The following is a 25,946-nucleotide window of genomic DNA, read 5'->3' on the forward strand; positions in this document are numbered from 1 at the left end:
GTATTTATTGAATTTAATTATCACACTGACACATTTTACAGGGTAAAAAAATATCCCATACAATATTCCATGCAAACTAAAAACAAAAACAGAAAGATGATTTTCATCTACTTTGAATCACACAGTGGGGAAAGATGCTGAATGAACAAATATTGCAATACACATTTTTACCAAGTTACAACAGCAGGAGGTGCTGCCACAGGTTGAGCAGGTGCTGGTTGTAGGAAGGAGGAGTCAGTGGATGGGGAGGGGGGAGATTGATGAGGATAAAAGAGGAAGGGATGGGAAAGGATCAGGATCCTCTGGAACCTGTACAGAGACCTGCAGCTGTAGAGTTAGACAGGCATGAAGAAGTTATTGTGTACAGTACATTTACATTTATGTTATTTTGCAGCTCTCATATAAGCCCTCACCCTAATCATCAACATTTTCACAAGTAACGGATTGCAGTTACATTACAGTCACATTCTTATACTTAACTGTCTTAAAAATAGTTGTTTCAAGCTAAATTTTGCAGGAAAAAAATCAATCTTGTGATTAATTGACTTGTTTTGGCTCTAACTTGATAGATAATGTAATAGAACTGAGTCAGAGGAAGTTGCTGCAGTTCCACCATTAGTCCACTAGATGGTGACTTATGGGTTTATGGACCTTGAGACTGAAAAGTTGCAGGAGGGATGTTTTGAAGGTTACATTTACAACACATGAGGTGTGTGCTGGACACACTGGGTGGATAGATGTGTGCTTGGTGAAGCAGCAGGAGGAAATATTTGCAGGGTGCATGTACAAGTAAGTTATGTTGTTTAACTACCAGAAAGTTACAGCAAATTGTAGCTGGCCAGTTAGGTTACGTTACAAGGCTGGTAAACATTGGCTGCGCTGTTTCTTACCTTGCTCTATGTTGACTTTACTAGTTCCAACTTCACCGTCACCACCTTTTTTAAAATATTTGTTTAGAACATTTCTAAGGCCTCTATTTACTTCTTCTCTTCTTCACTTTTCTTTACTTTTCTGAGCACCGGACTTGTGCTGACCGGACATTTTGAGTGTACTGAACTTGAAGTTGAACTCAAATGACAACATCAAATTAACTTGAGAACAGAGTCAGAGAAAGTTGCTGCAGTTCCACCATTAGTCCACTAGATGGCGACATGGGTTTTTGGACTTGAGACTGATTTGAAAAGTTGCAGGAGTGATGTTTTTAAGCTTGCATTTTCAACATGTGAGGTGCTTGGTGAAGCAACGAAAGTAAATAAAAGTGCAGTTTAAGGATTTCTCTCTACTTTTAGACGCTGTTAAATGCTTTATGCTTTAACTCTTCACTCAGTAAATGAGTGACTCGGCATTGACTGACTGTCCCTCCACATCAGTGAATACAACACATTTAATAGTCAGACATATTCATTTCTCAGAGCTGCTGAAAAAGAAAGTAGATATTGATCAGCTGTTGATTTGATTATGGCAGGTTGATCAATAATTAACATGTAGATATTTAGATTTATCTTCCAAGATATTCTACAAAGTTTGTGATGAAGCACAAACATAAAAGAGCAAGAAACACAGTGGAAAGTTACTGTAGATAAATAAATTAAAATGAGTATGAAAGAAGTAGTGGATCAAAGGCCGCTTTAATTCAGTGTGTTTTATTAAAATGTTTCACTCATTCAGTCAATCACAGTAACAAAGTGTCCGGATTTTGTGAAATGTGCCATGATAACGGTCAATTAAAAACATATGTCAAATATTACAAACAGAGAGTGCTACATTATGCCGTGTTTAACTGTGACATCTTCAAAAAACAGATTAACAATACATTTTATATAGAAGGTCAAATGTAAAAGGAAGTGCAATCATTAGTAAACAGAAAATCTTTGTCTACAGTGAAGAGCCAGTGGCTCAGTGAGTAAAACATCTGACTTCTCAGTCAGACGTCGTGAGTTCAATGTCAGATTGTACCTTTTAAGGTCAGAAAGCTCAAATAAAGACTGAAAACCTCGGAAAAAAAACTCCTATTATAGTGTGAGTGTAGGTAGCTCAGGCAGTTAGAAGACTGCTTGGGAAGCTTCAGGTTGTTGGTTCAATTCTTGCACACTTTTAAAGTCCAATATCCAAATTAAGAAGATAAATGCGCCCAGAGAAAAGGTCTTAGTGTAGACGGCTTGCTGGTGTAGTGGGTTTGTCCGAGATCATAAGGTGTTTGTGATACAGTGCCAGGTTCGAATCTGGGTGTTGCTGGGAAACAGATTGTGAGAAATTCACTAGTTTTAAAGTCCAACATCCAAATTAAGAAGATAAATGCGCCCGGAGAAAAGGTGTAAGTGTTGACAGACCCGATGGTGTAGAGGGTTTGTCCGAGATCACAGGGCCTAAGTGAATAGTGCAAGCACCTGGTTCAAATCCAGGATAGCCGTAGGAGAAGATAGAAACACCTGGTTCGAATCCAGGATAGAGGTAGGAGAAGATAGTTTAAGGAGGTCAGGAAGGGAACATAGGGGGGCTGGCCCCCCCGAGTTTCGGAGATCTGGAAGTAGGGGGTTATATGAAACTTGACCATTTTTCGGTGCGTCGGCGAATGGCACTTAGTGCAATAAAAAAAAAGCTACTTCTTTCCTCGTGCACACCTCCCTTCCCCACAAACAGTTACCTCCCCCTCTCCCACCTCCCACTCATCTCGCTCCCTGGTGCTCCTACCTGCCTCCCCCTCTCTCATCCTCCACTTCCCCATCTCCCTCCCTGGTGCTCCTACCCACTCCTTCCCAGTGCAACAACCACTCCCACATATGTGATAATCAGATTACAAGGTACTCACCCACTGGAGAACGTGTCTTCCGATGATCCAGATCCCGTCCACGGTAGGAGTCGAACTAGGCGTCGTTGAACCCTCCATAGCTGCTGGCGACGAATAAACCCACTACACCATGGGGTCGCTGGTAGAAACAACCTGGAATCTCCCAATGTCAGCTTTTGTCGCCTTTTCAACCTTTGGTCATTGTGACTCAATTTCAAAATTAACTGCTGCACGCAGACTTGAACCCATGACCTCATAAACATCACCCTCAATGTGACAGCACCTCTATGCCTGAGCTAGTGGCCCAGCTGACCAACAACCTCTTCATCAGCTTTTCAGTCTCTAGCAGTTTGTCTGACTTACAAAAGTTCATTAACACATTAGGAATCAGGAGCTGTTCTCTGAGCGCTTTTCAACTTCTCCTCTGAGTCATCACTTTCAAAACTCACAGAGTCAGGATTTAAATCCATAACCTCAGAACTTCAAGGCACTCATCCAACACAGTGAGCCACACACCAAGACAGAAGTGGATGATCATCTTTCAAGGTTTTCAATCTCCAGTAGTGTGTCTGACTTTAAAGATTTACCTTCCAGTGTCAGGATTGAACCAACAGCTTATAAACTTTAAATAAACTGTCCAACACAGTGAGCTACACAACCAGATGCTACAGAGGAGTTTTCATCAGAGCTCTTCAACCTTCAGTGGTGTAGCTGACCCATATGTGCCAAATATTACACACTCGGAGCTATAGAGAGTTTTTACAGTGGATTTCAGCCTTTTAGGACTTGACGATATTCAAGACTTTAACCAAAAAATAATCAGACAGCTCCAACAGATGTTTCTGCACAGCTTTCAACATATGTATTGAAAAATGTAAAGTTTGAAGCGTATTTGAGATCTGTGTTAACGGCTCTGTCTCTACACCAGGTTGTGTCGCCTTTTCAACCTTCAGTCAGGTGACTCCATTTCCTCTCATCAACTTCCTCTTATGTATTTTAAAATATATTAGCTTGTTGTTACAGTCACTTCAGAGTTTAAGGTTTACATCCACACTTTGACTCATTATTTTACTGGACTTTTTTACTCCTAAATCGGCTCTTAAGTCCCTTTTTACATACAACTCATAGTAAAGTGCTTCAGACAGGCCCAGCTGGATCTAACAGGTGTGTTAACGAGACCAATCAAACACAACATGGAGGTGTCTTTGTCTCGTCTGCACACCCAGATTCAGGGTAAGAAATGTTTTAAACTTTGAGTCGGTATCGAACCCACCACCCTTAAAATCTAAACCTGCTGTCTAACACACTCAACCACAGCCTCACACTAACTCCATAAGTCTTCATCAGCTTTTCAGTCTCCAGCAGTTTGTCTGAATTACAAAACTCAACCAGCACAGTTGGGATTGAACCCAGAACCTTGTGACTTCAGACTCATAGTGCAACACACAGAGCTACAGAGTCACACTGGCTCCATGTTCTCATTTCATGTTTTCAGTCCTCAGTGGGATTGAACAACTCTACTGATACACAGAAACAAAGAGCTGTCACTCAAAAAACTCATCAAAATATTTAAACTACTGGACCAAGTCCTTAAAAAGATGCTTTAGACAGTCCTTCAAGCAGCTGCCAATCAGACTGACCGAGTGGACCAGGACAGTCATGACTCAACATGTTGGCTTTAAAATTATCTCCAAGCAGCTCTGGCTTCAACCTTAAAGCCTTTGAATTAACTCAAAATACACTCAAAGTGTTAGACAGCCACACTCAAGTTTTAAGATTGTGGATTCAATTCAGTAACGGGCATTTTATTTTAAAAATGAATAACATGTGTAAAGATTGAGACAGACTGTCTAAACCATCTTTTTAAGGACTAGCCTGACCTCAATTTTTAAAGTCAGTGGCCCCTGGCGGTTTTAATAAATGCACGTTTCTCAAGTTACTGTGAATAAATCTGATGAAAAAACACTTTAGTTAATATTATATTCATAAATCCTCACTGTGAAAAACAACCTCTGCCCATCTCGTTCAGCAGATTATAATAAATACATCAAACTAATTTAACATATTCATATTGATGTTAATCAGTGTGTACATTACACCAAATTACATCAATTAATATATATATGTATATATATATATATATATATACATATGTGCTCCTGAATATAATTCACACTCAGACAAATATCAAAGTCGCTTTAATTGAAATGTATTTATTGAATTTAATTATCACACTTAATAATTAAATTCAATTTTTTGTGTTTCCGGTGAGAGTTGGACTCCGCCAGGGCTGCCCTTTGTCACCGATCCTGTTCATAATTTTTATGGACAGGATTTCTAGGCGCAGCCAGGGTGTAGAGGGGGTCCGGTTTGGTGACCTCAGGATTGGGTCACTGCTTTTTGCAGATGATGTGGTCCTGTTGGCTTCATCAGACCGTGACCTCCAACTCTCACTGGATCGGTTCGCAGCCGAGTGTCAAGCGGCCGGGATGAGAATCAGCACCTTCAAATCCGAGGCCATGGTCCTCAACCGGAAAAGGGTGGAGTGCACTCTTCGGGTCGGGGATGAGATTCTGCCTCAAGTGGAAGAGTTCAAGTACCTCGGGGTCTTGTTCACGAGTGAGGGAAGGATGGAACGGGAGATCGACAGGCGGATCGGTGCGGCGTCTGCAGTAATGCGGACTCTGCACAGATCCGTCGTGGTGAAGAGAGAGCTGAGCCGAAAGGCGAAGCTCTCAATTTACCAGTCGATCTTCGTTCCTACCCTCACCTATGGTCATGAGCTTTGGGTAGTGACCGAAAGAACAAGATCGCGGGTACAAGCGGCCGAAATGAGCTTCCTCCGTAGGGTGGCTGGGCTCTCCCTTAGAGATAGGGTGAGAAGCTCAGTTATCCGGAGGGAGCTCGGAGTAGACCTGCTGCTCCTCCACGTGGAGAGGAGCCAGATGAGGTGGTTTGGGCATCTAATCAGGATGCCTCCCGGACGCCTCCCTGGTGAGGTGTTCAGGGCACGTCCCACCGGTAGGAGACCTCGGGGAAGACCCAGGACACGCTGGAGAGACTATGTCTCTCGGCTGGCCTGGGAACGCCTCGGGGTCCTCCGGGAAGAGCTGGACGAAGTGGCTGGGGAGAGGGAAGTCTGGGCTTCCCTGCTTAGGCTGCTGCCCCCGCGACCCGACTCCGGATAAGCGGTAGAAGATGGATGGATGGATGGAATTATCACACTAACACATTTTACAGGTTAAAAAAAAATCCCATACAATATTCCATGCAAACTAAAAACAAAAACAGAAAGATGATTTTCATCTACTTTGAATCACACAGTGCAGAAAGATGCTGAATGAACAAATATTGCAATACACATTTTTACCAAGTTACAACAGCAGGAGGTGCTGCCACAGGTTGAGGAGGTGCTGGTTGTTCCACTGATGATGGTGAAGGAGGGGCAAGGAAGGAGGAGTCAGTGGATGGGGAGGGGGGAGATTGATGAGGATAAAAGAGGAAGGGAAGGGAAAGGATCAGGATCCTCTGGAACCTGTACAGAGACCCGCAGCTGTAGAGTTAGACAGGCATGAAGAAGTTATTGTGTGTTTATACAGTACATTTTTGTTTATGCTATTTTGCAGCTCTCACATAAGCCTTTACCCTAACCATCAACATTTTCATAATTAACGGATTACAGTTAAATTTAGGAGCTGTTGCAGTTCTTCTCTTATACTTAACTGTCTTAAAAATAGTTGTTCCAAGCTAAATTTTGCAGGGAAAAAAATCAATCAAACTTGTGATTGACTGACTTGTTTTGGCTCTAACTTGATAGATAATGTAATAGAACTGAGTCAGAGGAAGTTGCTGCAGTTCCACCATTAGCCCACTAGATGGCGACTTATAGGTTTATGGCCTTGAGACTTGAGGAGGGATGTTTTGAAGGTTACATTTACAACACATGAGGTGTGTGCTCGACTCACTGGGTGGGTGGATGGATGTGTGCTTGGTGAAGCAGCAGGAGGAAATATTTGCAGGTGCATGTACAAGTAAGTTATGTTGTTTAATTACCAGCAAATTACAGCAAATTGTAGCTGGCCAGTTAGGTTATGTAACAAGGCTGGTAAACGTTGGCTGCGCTGTTTCTAATCAACCAACCAACCAACCAATCAAACTTGAGATTAATTTACTTATTTTGGCTCTAACTTGATAGATAATGCAATAGAACTGAGTCAGAAGAAGTTGCTGCAGTTCCACCATTAGTCCACTAGATGGCAACTTATGGGTTTATGGACTTGAGACTGAGTGGAGGAGGAGCAGGAGTGATGTTTTTAAGGTTGCATTTCCAACATATGAGGTGTGTGCAGGACTCACTGGTTGGATTGATGTGTGCTTGGTGAAGCAGCAGGAGGAAATATTTGGAGGGTGCATGTCCAAATAAGTTATGTTATTAAGTTTGACTTTTTTTTGTTAATTCCAACTAAATACAAGTAAATAAAAGTGCAGTTTAAGGATTGCTCTCTACTTTTAGACGCTGTTAAATGCTTTATGCTTTAACTCTTCACTCAGTAAATGAGTGACTCGGCATTGACTGACTGTCCCTCCACATCAGTGAATACAACACATTTAATATTCAGACATATTCATTTCTCAGAGCTGCAGAAAAAGAAAGGAGATATTGATCAGCTGTTGATTTGATTATGGCAGGTTGATCAATAATTAACATGTAGATATTTAGATTTATCTTCCAAGATATTCTACAAAGTTTGTGATGAAGCACAAACATAAAAGAGCAAGAAACACAGTGGAAAGTGACTGTAGCTAAATAAATTAAAATGAGTATGACAGAAAGCAAACTTACAGCGAAGAGTCCAAACTGCTGCTTTACTCAATGATGACAGTCATATGACTACATGGCAGTCATGTGACCTGCATCAGGTGACTTCATGGATCCCAACAGGTGACACCCCACACACTGCCATCTGCTGGTCATTTATGAACATTACCGGTGCACCTGTGTGTGCAAAGTCTCCTCTAAGATATTTTAGTTGATAACCCAAACCTTTACTTCAAAACTATCCCAGGATCAAAGCCACAACCTTAGAACTTCCAACCTCATCAATGCCTTGTCTAGTTACTGATTCATGTCTGAGAGAATATCTCACTTTTGCAGTCTAACATCAAGAGGACAGACTGAAAAGTTTGATAAAACCACTTTCCCCAATGAAGATCCAGCGACTCAGCGGTTAATATATCTTCTCACTCACAGAGATTGTGAGTTCAATCCAAGGTTACTACTTTTAAAGTCAGAAAGCCTAAATAAAATGTGAAAAACTCTAAAAAAAAATTAAAGAAAGAGTGTCAGTTCACATAGCTCCGACTGTTAGATGACTGCTTGGGAACCTTGAGGTCATTGGTTCATATCTTGCACAGCCCTGAGTACTTTTAAAGTCCAACATCCAAATTCAGAAGATAAATGCGCCCGGAGAAACAGTCTTAGTGTAGATAGGCTTGATGGTGTAGTGGGTTTGTCTGAGATCATAAGGTGTTTGTGCTACAACACCCGGTTTGAATCCGGGTGTTGCTGGGATACAGATAGTGGGAAATTTAAGTCATTGGGTCAAATCTCTAAGTAATTTTGAAGTCCAACATCCAAATTAAAAAGATAAATGCGCCCGGAGAAAAGGTCTAAGTATGATACAAGGTACTCACCCATTGAGATCCAGATCCTGTCCACATCCGGAATCGAACCAGGCCTCGTTGAATCCTCCATGGCTGCTGGCAATGAATGAACCCACTACACCATGGGGTCGCTGTCAGAAACAATCTGGAATCTCCCTAATCACAACTACATCATGTTCATTCATTTTATATATAAGTATAAAAGGTGAAACAACAACATTTGTACAACATAAAATTTTCAAAAACCAGAGTGTAGGGTAGCCTAGTGAGATATGTGTTGGGCATTAGGTACTTGAAATTGTGGCTGTTGGTTCAATCCCCGGTCAGGGTCATTGATCTTTAATGTTACTTTAGAAGGCATCTCAAACTCATTCCACGAAGGGCCATGTGGCTGCAGGTTTTCATTCCAACCAAGCAGGAGCACACCTGGCTCGACTCATTTAATCAGCTGAACTCACTCTTCAGTCAGCTGATTGGTGTGCATGTGTGCTCCTGCTTGGTTGGAATGAAAACCTGCAGCCACATGGCCCTTTGTGTAATGAGTTTGAGATGCCTGGTCCAGACTAACAGAATAGGAGTATATCTGGACTGTCATGTTAGCATCCTTTCTTTCTATAGAGTCTCCTCCAACACATTGATCCAATTTTCCACCAAATTCCACAAAGGACGTCCAAACCAATAATGAATTAATGCATTTGTATGTAGCCTGCCATATAGCCACTGTTGGTCAAACACTGAATGCTCCCTCAGCTCAGTAGGTCTTGAATGCAACCCCAGGCTTGGCCCCGCCTCTAATCAAGGTAAGGTTATTTAAGACACCTGTGTACGTTTGTTCTTCCTTTTCTGCTGCCATGTGGTCTGGACGGAGGTCGGTATGCTGAGATGTAACTGCCAGAAGTTGTTGTTTCTGAGAGCTAACTTTGGTTTTCTATGCTTAGTTTCTCTGTTGGTGTCTCCAGCTCGTAGACCCTTTTCCCTACTATGGTGGAAAGTGGTGCCTGGACAGTTTGATTCTATTGTGTATGCAGGTGGCTAACTAACTCTGTCTCTTTTTGTAGGATACCATCTGCTGCTGCTTTTTGCCTGCCCTCTTTAGTACAGCCTTATAAGTATTGGAGATTAGGACCATCTGTTTTTGTTTAACCTTTGTAGTTTGTAGTTTTATTAGATTTAGTGGAGTTGTGGGCCAGTCTGCTGGGACAGGTTTGTCCCTCTGGTTGAGGTCTCTTCACAAGTGAGTATATGTTGGCACACCTAGAGATCTGCTAGCCCTAGTCCACTTGTGTTTTGTTTTTAACTATTGGTAGTATATTCAGATTGTAGTTTTTAAACTGAATTTGTAATAAAATGCTTCTACATTACAACTCAATATTGTCTTTAATTTACTTGTTAGCTTATTCTTGAAAAATGTATCAGAACCAGTCTATGATCTGAACTCTATTTTGGAGTCACTGACTTTTCATGTACCATATCACATCTAGTCACTTTCCAACCATTAGCACTGCTGGAAATGGTCCATTTCCTTATTAGAAGTAACTAAATGAGGTGTTAGTAAACCATTTGTTACATCTTCAGTGTACTTAGTGCCAGTTATTTGGTAAAACTTGCTTTGGTTCTGATATGCCTCACACCTACAATGTATTGCCATGTAGTTGTGAGATATTGCACTATCTGTTGAATACTCTGATAATGTGGCCAAATCTGGAAAAAAAGCCTAATAAACCATGAAACAGTTGCTGCAGATTTTTCAATTTTTATTCAACCATCACAGATCTTACATTACAGTAAAACATTGTCATTGAATTACATTCAATGTTTGACAGTTTAAATTTCATCCTCAAACTCAGGCTGAGCAGAAGTGCCTGGTCACATCCCAGCAGGTGGACTCCAGTTCTCCACACCAGTCAAGCAACACTAAAAAAAAAAAAACACATTACTAGAGAGCACTTGAGTTTTGAAAAGAAATTGCAATTCACATGTTAGCTTAATAGAATCTGTGCCAAAGTCCTGACATGTCTCTCCCAATACTAAGATTCCACTGCAGATAGAGAAGTCTGCCATGGCAGTACAGGATTGGGGATACATACCTGACATCAGTCTTGGTTCCTGCTGTGTACTGCCCCCTACAGGCCAGCTGCTCCACACACTGCTGTAGAGAAAAGAGTCAGTTAAAGCAGGAACAATACTGGTCACTACTCAGAGTTTCATTATCACCACATTAATATAAATTTTACTGGTTTTGCATCACTCACCTTCAGTCAGTCTGCAGTATGACGAGCAGCTCATCAGTAGCTCTGCCTGCAACAGTCAAGGAACATTTACTTCACATCATAAGTCATATGGCTACTTTGATTGAAAACTGTTATTTTCTACCACCTATGAAAGTTCAACTTCAAAGCTTCCTTATAGGAGTGAGTCTGAAGTGTGCAGCCTTGTACTCTCATTGGGCCAAGCTCTGCAGCAGCTCAGCGACAGACTCTAAAACAGAACCTGCAGCCAAATACAGAGATACTCTACCAGCACTGTAACACTGAGCCAGACACACACTACCTGGACAGCTGACTGAGCACTGGAGTGAAACAAACAGCCACCATGATGTGGTATCTACTGCAATTTAAACATTGTGCTGTCTTAAATCACTACACAATAATTTGATGTAAAAAAAAGAAATGTAAAGTTCTGGGACATGACTTGAATGCTTTGAATGCAATGTGAATCTTAAAGTGAACCATCACAACTCTGTTTACCTTTACTCCAAAGAAAAAGGCTGGGGGTTGGTAGTTTCATCCCATGGCAGCGGCTCTGTCATGGGGGACCCAGCATCTCTGAAACAAAACAAAGGTCATAACTTGCTGCAATGGAGCCACCAAGTGTCACAGAAATTGGAGGGCAGGCAATGAACAAAAAGTTGACTTAATTACTGGTTTATCTAAAGTCAGGTAATCCTTGTGACCTAATATGTGCACATAAGTGCTCAAGTTCAGCTGCGTGGTTGAACACGTTCAGTAACGTTAGCCAGCAGCACAGTAAAGTGAACAGGTCACGCAAAAACCGCCAAAAAACGACTCATAAGCGCCATTTTATAAAAGTACTTGAACTTTCTCACGAATTTAGTACAATAATATATTTCTTTAAAAAAGCTGAAATTCTTACCACGTTTAAACAGACATCAGAGTAACGTCTCCCACACGTTTTTCTTCTAGACTGAGATCCAGAGCGAAAGGCACCTCATATTTATAACCTATGGCTGTCGCAGTGCATTATGGGAAGAGACGCCCTTCCAAAGATCGTCTCTTAAACAGAACGACCACTAGTTTATTTCCCCCTGGATCTTCATCCATTTTATATATAAGTATAAAAGGTGAACATTTGTACAACATGAATTTTTGGAAAATCAGTGTTTAGGATAGCTCAGTGAGATAAGTGTTGGGCATTAGGTAATTGAAATTAAGGTTGTTGGTTGTTGGTTCAAACCCCGTTTAGGGTCATTGATCTTTAATGTTACTTTACAGCAATTAGAATACTGCCCCCTGTAGGCAACCAGTAGAAACACATCCACAATCCTCTTTGGAGGATTTGGGATTTTAGGCCGATAGGACGCAGACAGACATGTGAGCAGGCCGGGGATCGATCCCACCATCCTCAAAACTCAAACCGGCTGTCTAAATCACTGAACCACAGGCTCACATTGGCTCCGCACGTTTTCATCAGCATTTGACTCTCCAGTAGTTTGTCTGACTTTCAAAAAGCTGTGCAACAATTGAACCAACAACCTGATAGCTTCCCAAATAGTCATCTACGGCATTAGATGTGTCTGACTTGGAAAAACAATTGGACATAGCGAGAATTGAACCCACGACCACTAAGATTCAAAGCAAACAGCTAACAAACTGAGCTATTCCCCTTGGGATTCAATCAGCAAAATCAGAAGTTCAAGGAGGTTTCCCAACAAGCTGAGCTGTTTGAGTTGAGATGCCAAGGTTTGGTTTCTTGCACCTGAGGCTCCAACTTGTCAACCTAATTAATCTGTAATTGGAGCAATGATTATGAATGAATGAAGGAATTAATTTATTAATACATAATTATTAATAATCACTAGATTAACATTAATTGAAGCAAGTAATGTTCATCTATTAATGATTAATATTAATAATTAATTAATTAATATTAATAATTAAATAATATTAATAATTAATCATTACTAATGTTAATTGAATCAAGTATTGTTACTCTATTAGTTATTAATTATTAATATTAATAATTAATTAATATTAATTAATCATTAGTAATGTTAATTGAATCAAGTAATGCTACTCTGCATCAGGTGACTTCATGGATCCCAACAGGTGACACCCCACACACTGCCATCTGCTGGTCATTTATGAACATTACCGGTGCTGATCAGTTAATATTATATTCATATTAAATGTTCACTGTGAAAAACAACCTCTGCATCTATATATTAAAATCTTAAGAATAATGAATAAACCAATATTTTAAACATTAAGCTAATTAACAATACAACAAATGGCCAGTGGTTATGCCATTTATCAGTCTATCTATCTATCTATCTATCTATCTATCTATCTATCTATCAGCGCCAATGAGTGTTCACATGTCACGTGATTACCCTTCCCTCCCGGACTTCAATCGAAAGTGCTGTGACGTTACTTCCGGTCTGTGAGCAAGCACGCTGGTAAAACCATGGGTAAAACGCGCTCTGACAAGCGTTACCATTAATTGAACGGCTCTTGATGGTTTAAATGTTGATTTATTGTCAACAAATCTGATGAAAAAACACTTTACATGAGCTGCTGATCAGTTAATATTATATTCATATTAAATCCTCACTGTGAAAAACAATCTCTGCATCTATATATTAAAATCTTAAGAATAATAAATAAACCAATATTTTAAACATTAAGCTAATTAACAATACAACAAATGACCAGTGGTTATGCCATTTATCAGTCTATCTATCTATCTATTTATCTATCTATCTATCTGTCTATCTATTTATCTATCTATCTATCTATTTATCTATCTATCTATCTGTCTATCAGTCTATCTATCTATCAGTCTATATATTTATCTATCTATCTATCTATCTATCTATCTATCTATCTATCTATCTATCTATCTGTCTATCTATCTATCTATCTATCTATCTATCTATCTATCAGTCTATATATTTATCTATCTATCTATCTATCTCTCTATCTATCTGTCTATCTATCTATCTATCTATCTATCTATCTATCTATCAGTCTATATATTTATCTATCAGTCTATCTATCTATCAGCGCCAATGAGTGTTCACGTGTCACGTGATTACCCTTCACTCCTCTGGACTCGCGGACTGAGCCCTCGCAGACTTCAATCGAAAGTGCTGTGACGTCACTTCCTGTCTGTGAGCAAGGACGCTGGTAAAACGCGCTCTGACAGGTGTTATCATGAATTGAACGGCTCCTGATGGTTTTAATGTTGATTTATTGTCTTAACTCTCACACACTGTTCACATTCAGATCATTCATAGTATCCTGGCATAATTAGTCTCTGCCAGATTGAATAATAATTATATATGATAATTATAATATTAATAATTAGCTACTGAATGAGAAGAAGAGTTCATACCACGGTAATGGACTGAGAGCAAAGCTGTGTTTAATTATATTTCATTTTCATTTGGAAACTATCACTGCTACATTATGCAATATTTCATGGGGAGTTTTTTTGTCCTTGTTGAGTATTATTCTTGTGCTCAGACCAGATTACCCGCTGCTTGAAGTAGGCTATTTTACTCACTGTTGATTTCATTTATAGCCTAAACAACACTACAATAGTGTCCTCGACAATTAAACAAAATGATGGGTAAACATTATGACCACTGACGTTAGTTATTTCACCTTTGAGTCTGAGACATTGGTTTTAAGGGGGACAGAAATGCTCAACAGAAGCTGATGTACGCTTGACAAATCCAGTCAACTATTTTTAAATTTATTCTTGAAATTTGTTTCCAAAACATGAATTTAGACATTGGTACAGTTTTCTTCCAGTTACCCCTGGTCCGTTTACACAGTGAGGACCTGAAATAACGGGGTACATACAGACAAATGGAAGCAGTTTACATTTTATTATTTGGAATGATAAAATACCAAAAGGATTCATGTACAGTGAGTGATGGCAGCAGTCGCAAGTAGTTCAGGGACTGATTCCCAAACATTTGAACAATTATATTGTCAAATATAAATATAGAAAAAGATGATGGACAGCAATACTTTTTCCTTAAAGTCTTGTCTGGCCCAGTTCACCTGGAATTAATTACATCTTTTTCCCCTCCAACCATTGAGTTTCCCACACATACACCTAGGCTGTCAGTTCCTCTCATAAGATCTTACAGCTAATCGCACTTTGGGGTGAACTCATTTCTTCTTCTTGTCCTGCGTGCTGGTGAACCACTGGTCCAGCAGCTTCTTGCTGTAGTAGATCTGCCAGGCATGCACCTGCACAGCGATGACGATCACGAAGTACATGACCGTCACGGCCGAGAAGCCGAAGATAAAGCGGTAGGCTTTGCCGTGCCGATAGAGCTGCTGAGCCACGGGGAACATCTCCATGGAGCCGTAAATCAGCGGGGCCACGGAGAAAAGCCCGGAGCTGATCATGGAGATGACCAGGTAGCTGATGTTGTTGCGAGGCAAGGCCAAGAAGTTGAAGACAGTGGGAATTATGCTCAGGAGATAGGGGTACTCCCACTGGTACGGACTCGCTACTACCTTGTGAGACACCAGGCTCAACTGGCTCACTATCACCTGAGAAATGATAGACAACACAGATTACAACAAACTCAACACTTATAACTGTCCGACAATAAAAACAATTCTTTTTTAAAGATCTGTGCTAAATGTTTGCACCTGAGCTGCCATCAGCACCCAGGTCAGGAGATGGACGATGTTGAGTTTACGGATTTCCGACTTCAAGGCAACACTGCACAATGACACAAGATTCATGATTAATTCAACATGTTGGTGTAATTACAAATGTTGCTATTAAATGCATCACTGTGGCTTCAATTGGGAAACAGCACAAATTATTACAAGCTCATCACTGGGGCTGCAACAAACAATTATTTTCATTACTGGTTAATCTGCAGATTATTTGATCAATTGTTAAGTCTATAAAATGTAAAAAAGAAGTAAAAAAACCCCCATCACAACTCACAAAGTCCTTAAATTACTTTTTTATCCAAGCAACAGTCAAAAAATATTCATATATCAAATCATATACGATTTTTAAAAAACATGCAGAAACTTATACCTAAGAATAAGCAAATATTTTGCATTTTTACTTGGAAAAAACAACTAATCATTTATCAAAATAGATGACGACTAATCTTTTAAAATCAACTAAACCATTAATTGTTGCAGTTCTACTCTGTATCATTGAATTTTTTAAGTCAAGTTTTAAGACCTTTTCTCAGAGATACTGAATCAAATTACAGTTTATAAATTGAATAATCTTCCAACTACTGAATCTAAATAAATGAATTCTGACATTATGTGCTCTATTTTAACAGTATTAGTTTGTTTCAAGGGTCTTTCAAAAGAGTCAAGAAGATTAAATAACAACCTCATCTGGTAGTGTGAGGCAACCCGCTCTCTGTGCTGAAAGTCACTGCCATCCGTGCCCATTGCTCTCGGTCCTGCTCGAGAAGCCATAGTGAATATCTGAAAGCAAAACATGTAAGAGTCAGAGGAGATAAGAAGCCAAAAATAGACCTCAGTGGGAGGTGTTAAACTTTTGAGAGATGCTGATACCTCGATTATAACAGAGTCTTCAAAAATGATGATCTTCTTAGAAATATACTAGCAACTAATGATTGTTTTCAGAATTGATTCATCTGTCTGCTATTTTTCTTTACTAATAGATTCATTGTTTGGTCTCTAAAATGATGAAAAATGTCGATCACTATTTTTCAAAAAGCAAGGTGACATCTTCATATGTCTAGTTTTGCTCTCAACCCAAAGATATTTAGTTTACTCTCGTAAAAAGATTAAACAAAAAACAGAAAATATTAATACTTGAGAAGCTGGAATGTGAGAAGTTCCTTAAAAATCACAATCAGACTGCCACAACACCATGGCTCCCAGTACATCCCACTTCCTCCCACTCCCACTAAAAGAAGACTAATGCTGTCCTTACTATGCACATCTCATTCATGTATTGCAGATTTGTTTATACAGAGATTGTTTCCTGTATAGAGTATATTATTTTATTTGATCACTTTCACCCTTATGTTGCGTATTTTCCCCTCACTGTACTGTTGTGTCAATTTGAATTTCTCCTGAGAGGGATCAATAAAGATACATCTTATCCTATCAGACTTTATCTGATCAAAACAGTTGGCAATTGATTAAATGGCAAAGAAGCTACTTAATTCATCTCTAAAATATATTCCAATTTAAAGAATAGGTTCACCAGGTTTTCTTACTGTGGTCATTGCTCCTGTTTTAATTTTCATTCAAGACTGTGAATCACTGCTATTACACCGCACTATGTTCTGTATTTGTTTTATTAGAGGTGGAGACGTTTTAACAAAGGCACATTTTCCAAACCAAAAAAAGTCGGTCCTCTCTTAATGAATCGTTTCCTATTGTAAACGCATTTGAAAACATTTCTAATAAAGCAAAAATGAGACCGTTTCGTGGCTTGAACCGTGTTCGTGAGTACCACATGCCTCTGCTAGCCGCTGCTAAGTTAATCATATGGCTAAGTTAGGCTGAAAAATGTTAGGTTACACACGTCAGTCCAAATATATCTGCAGAAGTTCAGGCAGAGCTAACAGGCTAATAGTGACTTCTTGCTACCTCATACATATAAGATAACTTCACTTCTACGTTTCCAAACTCCCCAGTAAGAAAGGAAGTACGTGGTTAATCATAGTACTTACTTTTTATCTGCTGCTGGTGTTCATAAGAAGCCTTATGAATATAATATATATATAAATATGCTGGCTGACACAAACTGTGCAGCTAGCAGGACAACACTCATTCACTCAGAGTGGCGTCACAAGCTGTGATTGGTCAGAGTCGCTTCTTCTTCTTCTTCTTTGGTTTTTAAGGGCACCTTGCATCCAACATGCTGCACTACTGCCATCATCTGGAATTACACTCATCCTACCACATGCCAGGCTTTCACTCTTGCCATCAGCCCAGTTCTTTTAAGATGTACCTCAACCAGCATTTGACCTACAATATGAAGAGTCCTGTTCAATCTGCTGTGTCCAATTCTTAATCCTCTTCCTTTCTATTTCCTCCTCTGTTTCTCTTAATACCCACCCTGTTTTGTATAGAATGGAGATGCCTTCCTCTTACATCCTGATCGTAGTGCTGCTGCCACTCATCATTGACCTTCCATGCAAAGCCCTTTCCTTCTGATTTTGAAAGTTTAATTATAGTATCTATCTTTTTCTTTTTTTGACAGCTTTTTTTTTGGCTAGTTTGTCCACTCTTTCATTGCCCATAATGTCTTCTTTCGTCTTCACCCACTTCTTCTTTTGGCGTTGTTTTCATTTCCCCCACCTTCTGGATTGAAGCATAGGTTAAAGAAGTTCCTATTAAACTACACACACACACACACACACACACACACACACACACACACACAAAAGAAAATCTCTCTCAAACCAAGGTGGGGTTAGGTGTCTGCCTTTCTTTTTTTTCTGGTATCTAGGACAATGTAAAACACATACACCACACAATACTCATAAATACCACTTTCTATGTCTATTGCCTTCTTTTCCTTTGAATGATGAAGTAGTAGTGACCCTTATTTTCCTATATCCCTCTCTTCCTGCCAAATGTATTTTCCATTTGTAATTTGATCATGCTTTTAACCTCAGTCACAACAGTTACTTTTTTCCTTGTTGCTCCTTTTGCATGTTTATCAGCTACAGTATTTGTGAAGGAATCCACATCACACACATGCGTACACACACACACACACACACTGAATGCACTGCAAATAATATACAGATAAAGAAGGCACAAGTGTAAAGATAATGAAAATCAAGTCAAGACAAATGTTTTTATTTCTTTATTAAAACTAACCAATAATTCACCAATTCACATACTTTAGGCACAGTTTGTCTTATGCTTAAGCTGTGCGCCATTGTCCAATCTAAATAAAAAAAGAAAAGAAACAAGGAGGAAAAAAACGTTTCATTCCAAAATGGCATATCCACAGTTTAAAGAACTTAACTAAAAATAAAAACTGTAAAATATTGACATACATGAGTATTAATGGGCATGAGCACAAATGTACTTTTGATTATTTTTCTCTTTTTTTTTTTGGCCACAGAGCGTGTTGTGTTCTGCACTTTGGAATGAACTCCCTCATTTACTGTTCAATAAACAGAACAATCCCAAGTAATCAGTAGTCAAACAAATAAATTACGGAATATTGACAAACTGACAAATATCTTTCAAAGAATTCATATTTATTACAAACAAAACAAGAAAGATCTGACATCAAATGGTCAAAAAGAAAAAAGAAAATGAAAAGATTGCTAAACTGTGAAATTGTGGGCAAAACGGTAACTTTATTTCTGTTCTCATATGGTATGAGTTGCATAAAACACTCATCCAACTTTACTATCAGATGAATATGTCAAAATGTGTATTAAGTATTGAAAAATTGCAAATAATGTAAAAAGACTAACAATAATTTAACTGTATGATGATCACAAATACATAGCACAACTATGTTATGATAGCTGTGAGTAAATGCAATGAAACCAACATCTGCTTATGTGCCCAGTATATAACTGTAAAGCAAAAAAACGCTATCCTGTATTTTTATGTGAATAAAACAGTGATTACAATTCTGCACCATAAAGCCTCATTGTTCCAGTAATTATTCCAGCCAGTTCATGAACACATGTGGATGGATATAAGAATAAATGTAAACATATAAGACTTATGAAAACTGAAGAGTATTTTTTTTTTTTTTACTTACTCTCCAAAGAACAGTGGAGAGTTTGACTTCTGTTCGCCACAATCTTTGTTGCTTCCGATATTTTATAACCAATAACCAGATGATTTATAACATGGTGGTTTCTCACATTTATACTTTGCCCAGTTTTTTAGAACTGCTCTTTTTGAGACTCCACTGATGTATGTAAATACTGATGTGATGCATATAATGCAAAGAATAATTGAAAGAAGTATGTTCCTACTACAAAAAAATGCTATTTAAAAAACACTCATTGTAAACCATTTAACTTCACTGGAGCAGTTTTAACATTATTATGGTCAAATTTACCATCACTACACCATTATTATCCAGTCCCTCCAGGATATTTCTATTTTGCGGTCACAAAATGGACTTCTTTGTACTAAATGTCAAATTTTGTGTCATGGTAATGTTGCAAAAATCGCAGCAAGCAGAAAGTGATTACATATGACTCTTCACTGGTAGCCAATATGTCGTTTTTTGAAATTTGCATTATTTTCATTGGCTTGCAATTTTTCCTAATTCCTGCAATTTTACTGCAACAACAGCACATAAAACATTGTAAATTGTATTGCAAATTTTTGAGAAAAGCCATTGCAAAAATCAAGCATTTTTGGCTGCAATAATCAGAAAAAACTCAGCGACATCATGGAGGGATTGATTATCGCATTTGTTTAGACATGTCTTACATTGGGTACAATAAGTATCCAGAAAAGGTGGAGTGGACATATTGACTAGCATAAAGTCCTGCTGCCTGGTCAGATGGCAGCTGTATGTGCACAGTGTCACCTTGTCGTAATGGAAGCACGGAGCTCCCTGATGCCTGATCCAGCAAACCCTTTTTGTACTCATCATAAGTGTACATTACTGGCTCATTGTTCTTCATCAGTGCCACCCATACGTTACCTCCTTTGCAGTGAACGTGGTAAGCAAAGTAGTAGACCCCTGGTACACTACAGGTAAAGATACCAGTTTGGGGATTGTAGTCCTGATTGCCGTTGTGCAGGAGTTTATCGAAGATGATGGGAGAGCCAACAGGAGGGAATGGGTTTGTGAGCTTAGCGGTGAATGCAGGCATCTCAACTGCACTTCCACTAATGTCCCCTCCATTCTTTGGCTTCTTGTAACCTTGTTTTTGGCCGGTGTACGGGCCCGTCACAGGGAGGATCTGTCCGAGGTCAGGAGATGTAGCAGGAAGTCCTGGAGGACCAGGGGGTCCAGGTTGTCCTGGTTGTCCTGGAAGTCCAGCGGGGCCACTGGGGCCAGGATTACCTTGAAGACCAATATGACCAGGGGGTCCTGGCTTTCCCTCACCAGGATAGCCAGGTTTACCAGGTGGACCTGACTCCCCTTTGTGCCCTGGAAGCCCAGGAGGTCCAATTGGTCCCCCTGGTCCTGTGAGTCCTGGAATCCCCTGTGGTCCCTGGTGGCCTTTATCTCCAGGTTGTCCTCCCTCTCCTCTTGGTCCAGGTAATCCAGCACCACCAGGGGCACCAGGTAAACCCCTATGACCAGCTTCTCCTTTTGGGCCAATGGGCCCTTGGAAACCTCTTGTCCCTGGTTGTCCCCTCTCTCCTGATAAACCTGGCTGTCCTGGAAGGCCTTGAGGCCCAAAGTCACCCTTCAATCCTGGATTTCCTTTTAGGCCCACAGCACCATCTTCTCCCTTTTGCCCTGGGAAGCCAAGACTACCAGGAGGCCCTATTGGACCTGGCGGGCCAGGCATACCACTTGGACCAGTAGGTCCGATTACCCCTGGAAGACCTCCATGACCTTTATCACCTTTTGGGCCTGGAGGTCCAGAAATACCAGCATGTCCCTTATGACCCTTAGGCCCGGGAAAACCTGGTTTACCATAACCTGGCAATCCTGGACCTCCAGGTAAACCAGAAGGGCCTGGTTCCCCTTTCCCTCCAGGAAGTCCTGGTTGCCCTCTAAGACCATCTTTTCCTGGTTTTCCAATTCCTTGTAAGCCTGATGGTCCTGGTTGACCTCTATCACCAGGTAGCCCTGCCGGTCCTGGCTCTCCAGGAGGACCAGGTTTTCCTGGAATCCCAGGTTGTCCTGGAAAACCATTTAAGCCAGGTTTGCCAACCCCAGGTATCCCTGCTTGTCCAGGTGGACCTGGTGGCCCATTAGGTCCTTTCAACCCTTGTGAACCTGGTAGACCAACTCCTTTATCTCCCTTGGGACCTGGAGGACCAGGAAACCCAGGTGGACCTTTTGCGCCAGGCTCTCCAAAAGGACCCCGCTGTCCTGGCAGCCCATGACCTCCTTGTTTTGAAATACCAGGGAGTCCAGGTGGGCCCGGGAGTCCTTGAGGCCCAGAAAGTCCAGTTGGTCCTTCAATACCACTAGGTCCGAGGTCACCCTTTGGTCCTGGTAATCCAGGCCCTCCAGGTTTACCTGGCAATCCTGGCATGCCAGGTTTTCCTATTCCTGGGTAACCTTGAGGACCGGGAGGCCCTGGTTTTCCTGGCAAGCCTGGCAATCCCTGGCCTGGCAGCCCAGCGGGGCCTTGTGGTCCTGGTGGTCCGGTTGGTCCCTGGGGGCCCTGAACTCCTTGTGGACCCTCTCGGAGACCCTCTACACCAGGACCAGGGGGAGGAGGACCTTTAGCCCCTCTGGGAAAAGTTTGTCCTGAAAACGAGGAAAAAAATTGGTAGATAGAGGCGACCGATTAAATTATTCAACAGTGATCGAGAAAATAAATTAATCACAAATGGTCCTTACTTGATTTAATATCCATTCAATTGTCTTTGGGATGGCAACTCGTGAGTTTACATGTATAAAAATGTAAAATGTTTGCAATAATGCTGATTAATAATTTCTTAAGACAGTTTGAACTTTAGAGCTAGATGACTATGACAGCCCCTAGAGTGGTAATTTATGTCAGCCCTTAAAATTATGCCAATTGTTCCTCAATTTAAAAAAATAAAATCTAATGATAATGATCACATTATTTGAATGTCCCTGTAGAATTGTGTGTATATGAAGTGAAAACTAAAAACCTATATTGATTTAATTAGGATAGCAAATGTCTGGCTGTAGCTATTAAAAGCTCAAAACAGGTTTGATCTGCAGGAGATTAGGATAATTATTTTATACAATAAAGTACTGAAAACAAAATTTCCACAAACTGCTTGAACCTCACCTTTGCCCTCAGTCAGTGGCATCCCTTTGCCCATTTGCAATGGCAGCTGAGGAAGCTCTTTTCCATACTGAGGCAGTAATGACATGTCTTTGCCAGGATTTCTTTGAGGAAAGTGTGGCATGTCATTCCCCAAAAACTGTTGCTGAGGGTACCCATCATTGTACTGTGGTAGGGGGGGCTGATGCTGTTGAGGGGGCTGTTTATGTCCATAATATGCCCCTCCGTGGGCCAGGTGTAATAAACACAGCTGGAACACTGTGATGAGTAGGAAGAAAGAACGGATGGGTACAGCCACCATTTTCTGCAGTGAAGAAGAAAATAGGTAAAAATGAACACACTGTATGCATTTAGGTCTCTGTAAGAAATGTCAAACTTGTAATATTCTATTTAGTACCAATCTTTAGGTACTTCATGTTAGCCTTTTCATTTGCCCTTATTACTGTTTAAGAGCCAAAAGTCAATGAAATATTCCGACATGTTGGATTTTGTAGCTCAAGTTAGTCACAAAGACAATGATGAGTAGGAATCACAATCCCAGGGTTCTTATAAAAAATCTCAAATTATAGCTGTTAGCAAGGATGTTGTTTCTGTTTCTTTGGTTATAGACCAAGGAAGGAATGATTTGTTTTGGAGCAGCTCCAGATACAGGTGAGGATCCAGGAAATTTTAAAAGCATTCTGTGCTATTCAATTTACTTTACTTTTTTTTTTGTTTAACTTTTTCTTAAACTTAATGAATTGCTGGACTGGAATGAACTAAACAAAGTCTGACATGTGCATTTCATGCTCATCTATCACAATCTGTTTATTTAAAATAGCATTAAAATATGTCTTTTGTGAAGCGTTTTTGGAGATAGAGTGCTTTCTGGTTGCTAACCAAACCTGTCAAAATCAAGCACTAATATTTCAATAAATGCCTTTTAATTCTGTTTAATTTAAAACTATATTTCCCCTTATACTACATGATATACTACATGTTACAACAACTTGTGCAACATCTGCCTGTTTGTGCTCATTTTGTTCATTCTCTAAAATAGGAATACATACTCATAAAATATGGTAAATACTTTGGGCAAGCCAGACTTATGACACAATGTTTTGGCTATGTACACTGTCACAAGAAAGACTACGCCAAGCTTCTTTCGAGATCCTGTCCATTATTTTTGAATGTTGAACATAGCGACAGTGGTCTGTTGCATGCTGTTTACACCACAAGGATATATACTGTGCATCATTGCCATAAATGCTGAGCTTCAGCACGCAGCAACTTCATGTTGGTTCCTGACCAGTAGGCTGTGCTCTTCAATCATGCAGCTGAATCATGAAATTCTTTCAAAAGCCAACACATGGGGTCTTATGAAACCCACTGTGGTCAAACCAAAAAAAGTAACAAATACCCTCTACTGCCTGAATGTGGGCAATATCCCTCTTGTCCTTCTTTCCCCTTGTTTACACATCCATTCAAACATACTGTGTAAAAGCCTCAGAGTCTCATATCCTTGAAGTGATTTACACAGAGCACATGCTGCTAAAACATATATCGTAATTAAGAGGCCCCATAGGGGGACGCGGTCAGTTTTGAACATAATCCTTAATCCTTTAAACATGTCTGCGCTAAAGAGATTGGCTAAGTGCTGCCAAGAGCACGGTGTGAAAACAAACGTGGATGAGTGAATGTATGTTTTCCTCTGCTGTGGTATTTGTGTGTCCTGAAACAGAACCAGAGAGATCAAAGTTTTTGGAGATCTCAAATAATGGAAATGAGACTTGCTTACATTTTTCTGGACAATTATTTAAAAAAGCAAGCTAAATAGTGTCAGGCTGAATATGATTACTTTTGGAATATTTTTAGCATGCACTTCTTAATCTGTGTAGTTTCCTCTGTACAGATATAGGAGTCTGACTTGAAATGCCGTCCACTTTCAGTTCAGTGTGCTTTTCATCCTCTGTCTTTTTTATGGTCAGTTCACTCCACACCTGCTACCAAAAATGCCAAATTTCCTTACTTTCAGATTTCTCCTCCTCTAAAACTGAAGATCTTCGACCCCTTTCGCCTTCGCCTGGTCTCTCCTCTAATTCCCCTCACTTTTAGGTTGCCTCTCTGGGTCTTTTCCAAGGCATGAGTGGGACGGTGGCCATGTACGGGATCCAGCCAGGTGTTTGCTGCAGACCTGGGCCCTGTGAAAATATGAATGTCAGGTTCGATGAATGTCAGGTGGTGACCTTTCGCAGAGGCCTGGGGTTTATAACACTAAGCTGCTATCTCCACCTGGTAGACATATTTTGGCGCTGATACAGTTATGCTGAGACACACCTTTTTCCTTGAGGAATGTAGGGACAGGGCTATTAAATGAAAGGCAATATAACTTTAACGTTATGAAAGTGTATCTTTGTAGCCCATGTACTGCAGGAGGTAGCTATCATCATGAAACCATCAGCGCTAATTTTTATACAGAGCTTTGAAAATGGGACATTTCAAGGTATTTTCTGGTATTTTCTGGAAATCTACTGTCCTTATGCCATATACATCTTTTAATAACAAGTTGCTTATTAAAACAAAGCTTGATTAAGCCTCTTGTATGTGGAAATTGGCATAAAAATCTTATACAGAGCCCTTAATGATCAGTTTAAATCCACATTTTGTTGGTCATTACAGCCATCAGACTGTATTCAGAAGCCTCACAGTAAGGGATGCTATTTACAATGTACAGATCCAGCACCATGGACAGAGCCTGCAGAGATTGTATACCTATATGAGATTGAATGCCCATATAAGGAGAGTTTCTACACTTTGTTTCGCTGACCTTTGTGTCTCAGAATAACTAATTAGTATGTTAAATTCACAGGCACAAGTCAATGTGATAATTTAGTTTCCTTTTATATTTTATGTGTTTGTTAGTTTGGGGGTTTTATTGCATCTTTTTGCAGGTGCGAATGAATTGTGTAAGTCTTTACCTATTTATTAAATATGTGTCATTTAACAAGAGAGCTGTTCAAACACAGTCTGATGAAGGCTGCATGCTGAAATGTGACAACTTTTTTTTTTTTTTTTTAAATCAGTCCTTTAGCTGAAAATAAGAAATATAAACTGTGTATGTGTTTTTATATGTGTATGCATATTATTTTAGTTTTTAATTTTGTGAAATTATGAAATGTGTGTTGTGAAGCATTTTGATTTAGTGCTATATAAAAGTATTATTATAATAAAATCATCAAGACATGAGGTGATTGTTTTGCTTTATTTTAACAACCAGATAACACCTGTTCCTGAATTTCTTTAGTAAGAACACAAACACCATTTTAAGAGGTTAATCTAATAAAAAGTTAG

At 39.8% G+C, this 25,946-nt stretch overlaps 2 protein-coding genes and 1 long non-coding RNA gene across 3 annotated transcripts; all 3 read right to left on the reverse strand.

Annotated features, from left to right (window-relative positions):
* Positions 1-10,256: 10,256 nt before the first annotated feature.
* On the reverse strand, positions 10,257-11,652 carry LOC128354501 (uncharacterized). The gene is made up of 5 exons (XR_008321068.1): positions 11,606-11,652; positions 11,200-11,277; positions 10,705-10,750; positions 10,540-10,561; positions 10,257-10,366 (listed from the first exon to the last, which is right to left on the reverse strand). It is a non-coding gene; the product is annotated as an uncharacterized LOC128354501 (long non-coding RNA).
* A 2,914-nt stretch (positions 11,653-14,566) lies between these two features.
* jagn1b (jagunal homolog 1b) lies at positions 14,567-17,504 on the reverse strand. The gene is made up of 4 exons (XM_053314723.1): positions 17,403-17,504; positions 16,082-16,179; positions 15,367-15,439; positions 14,567-15,264 (listed from the first exon to the last, which is right to left on the reverse strand). Exons 2-4 carry the CDS (start codon positions 16,168-16,170, stop codon positions 14,875-14,877), a joined length of 552 nt encoding a protein of 183 aa, XP_053170698.1. The 5' UTR covers positions 16,171-16,179; positions 17,403-17,504; the 3' UTR covers positions 14,567-14,874.
* Positions 17,505-19,929: 2,425 nt separating this feature from the next.
* On the reverse strand, positions 19,930-24,697 carry LOC128354494 (collagen alpha-1(VIII) chain-like). Its single transcript, XM_053314719.1, has 3 exons — positions 24,625-24,697; positions 22,620-22,920; positions 19,930-22,105 (listed from the first exon to the last, which is right to left on the reverse strand). Exons 2-3 carry the CDS (start codon positions 22,915-22,917, stop codon positions 20,151-20,153), a joined length of 2,253 nt encoding a protein of 750 aa, XP_053170694.1. The 5' UTR covers positions 22,918-22,920; positions 24,625-24,697; the 3' UTR covers positions 19,930-20,150.
* Positions 24,698-25,946: the final 1,249 nt, after the last annotated feature.

This window comes from Scomber japonicus, chromosome 24, assembly GCF_027409825.1.
Source record: "Scomber japonicus isolate fScoJap1 chromosome 24, fScoJap1.pri, whole genome shotgun sequence".
Taxonomy (NCBI): Eukaryota; Metazoa; Chordata; class Actinopteri; order Scombriformes; family Scombridae; genus Scomber; species Scomber japonicus.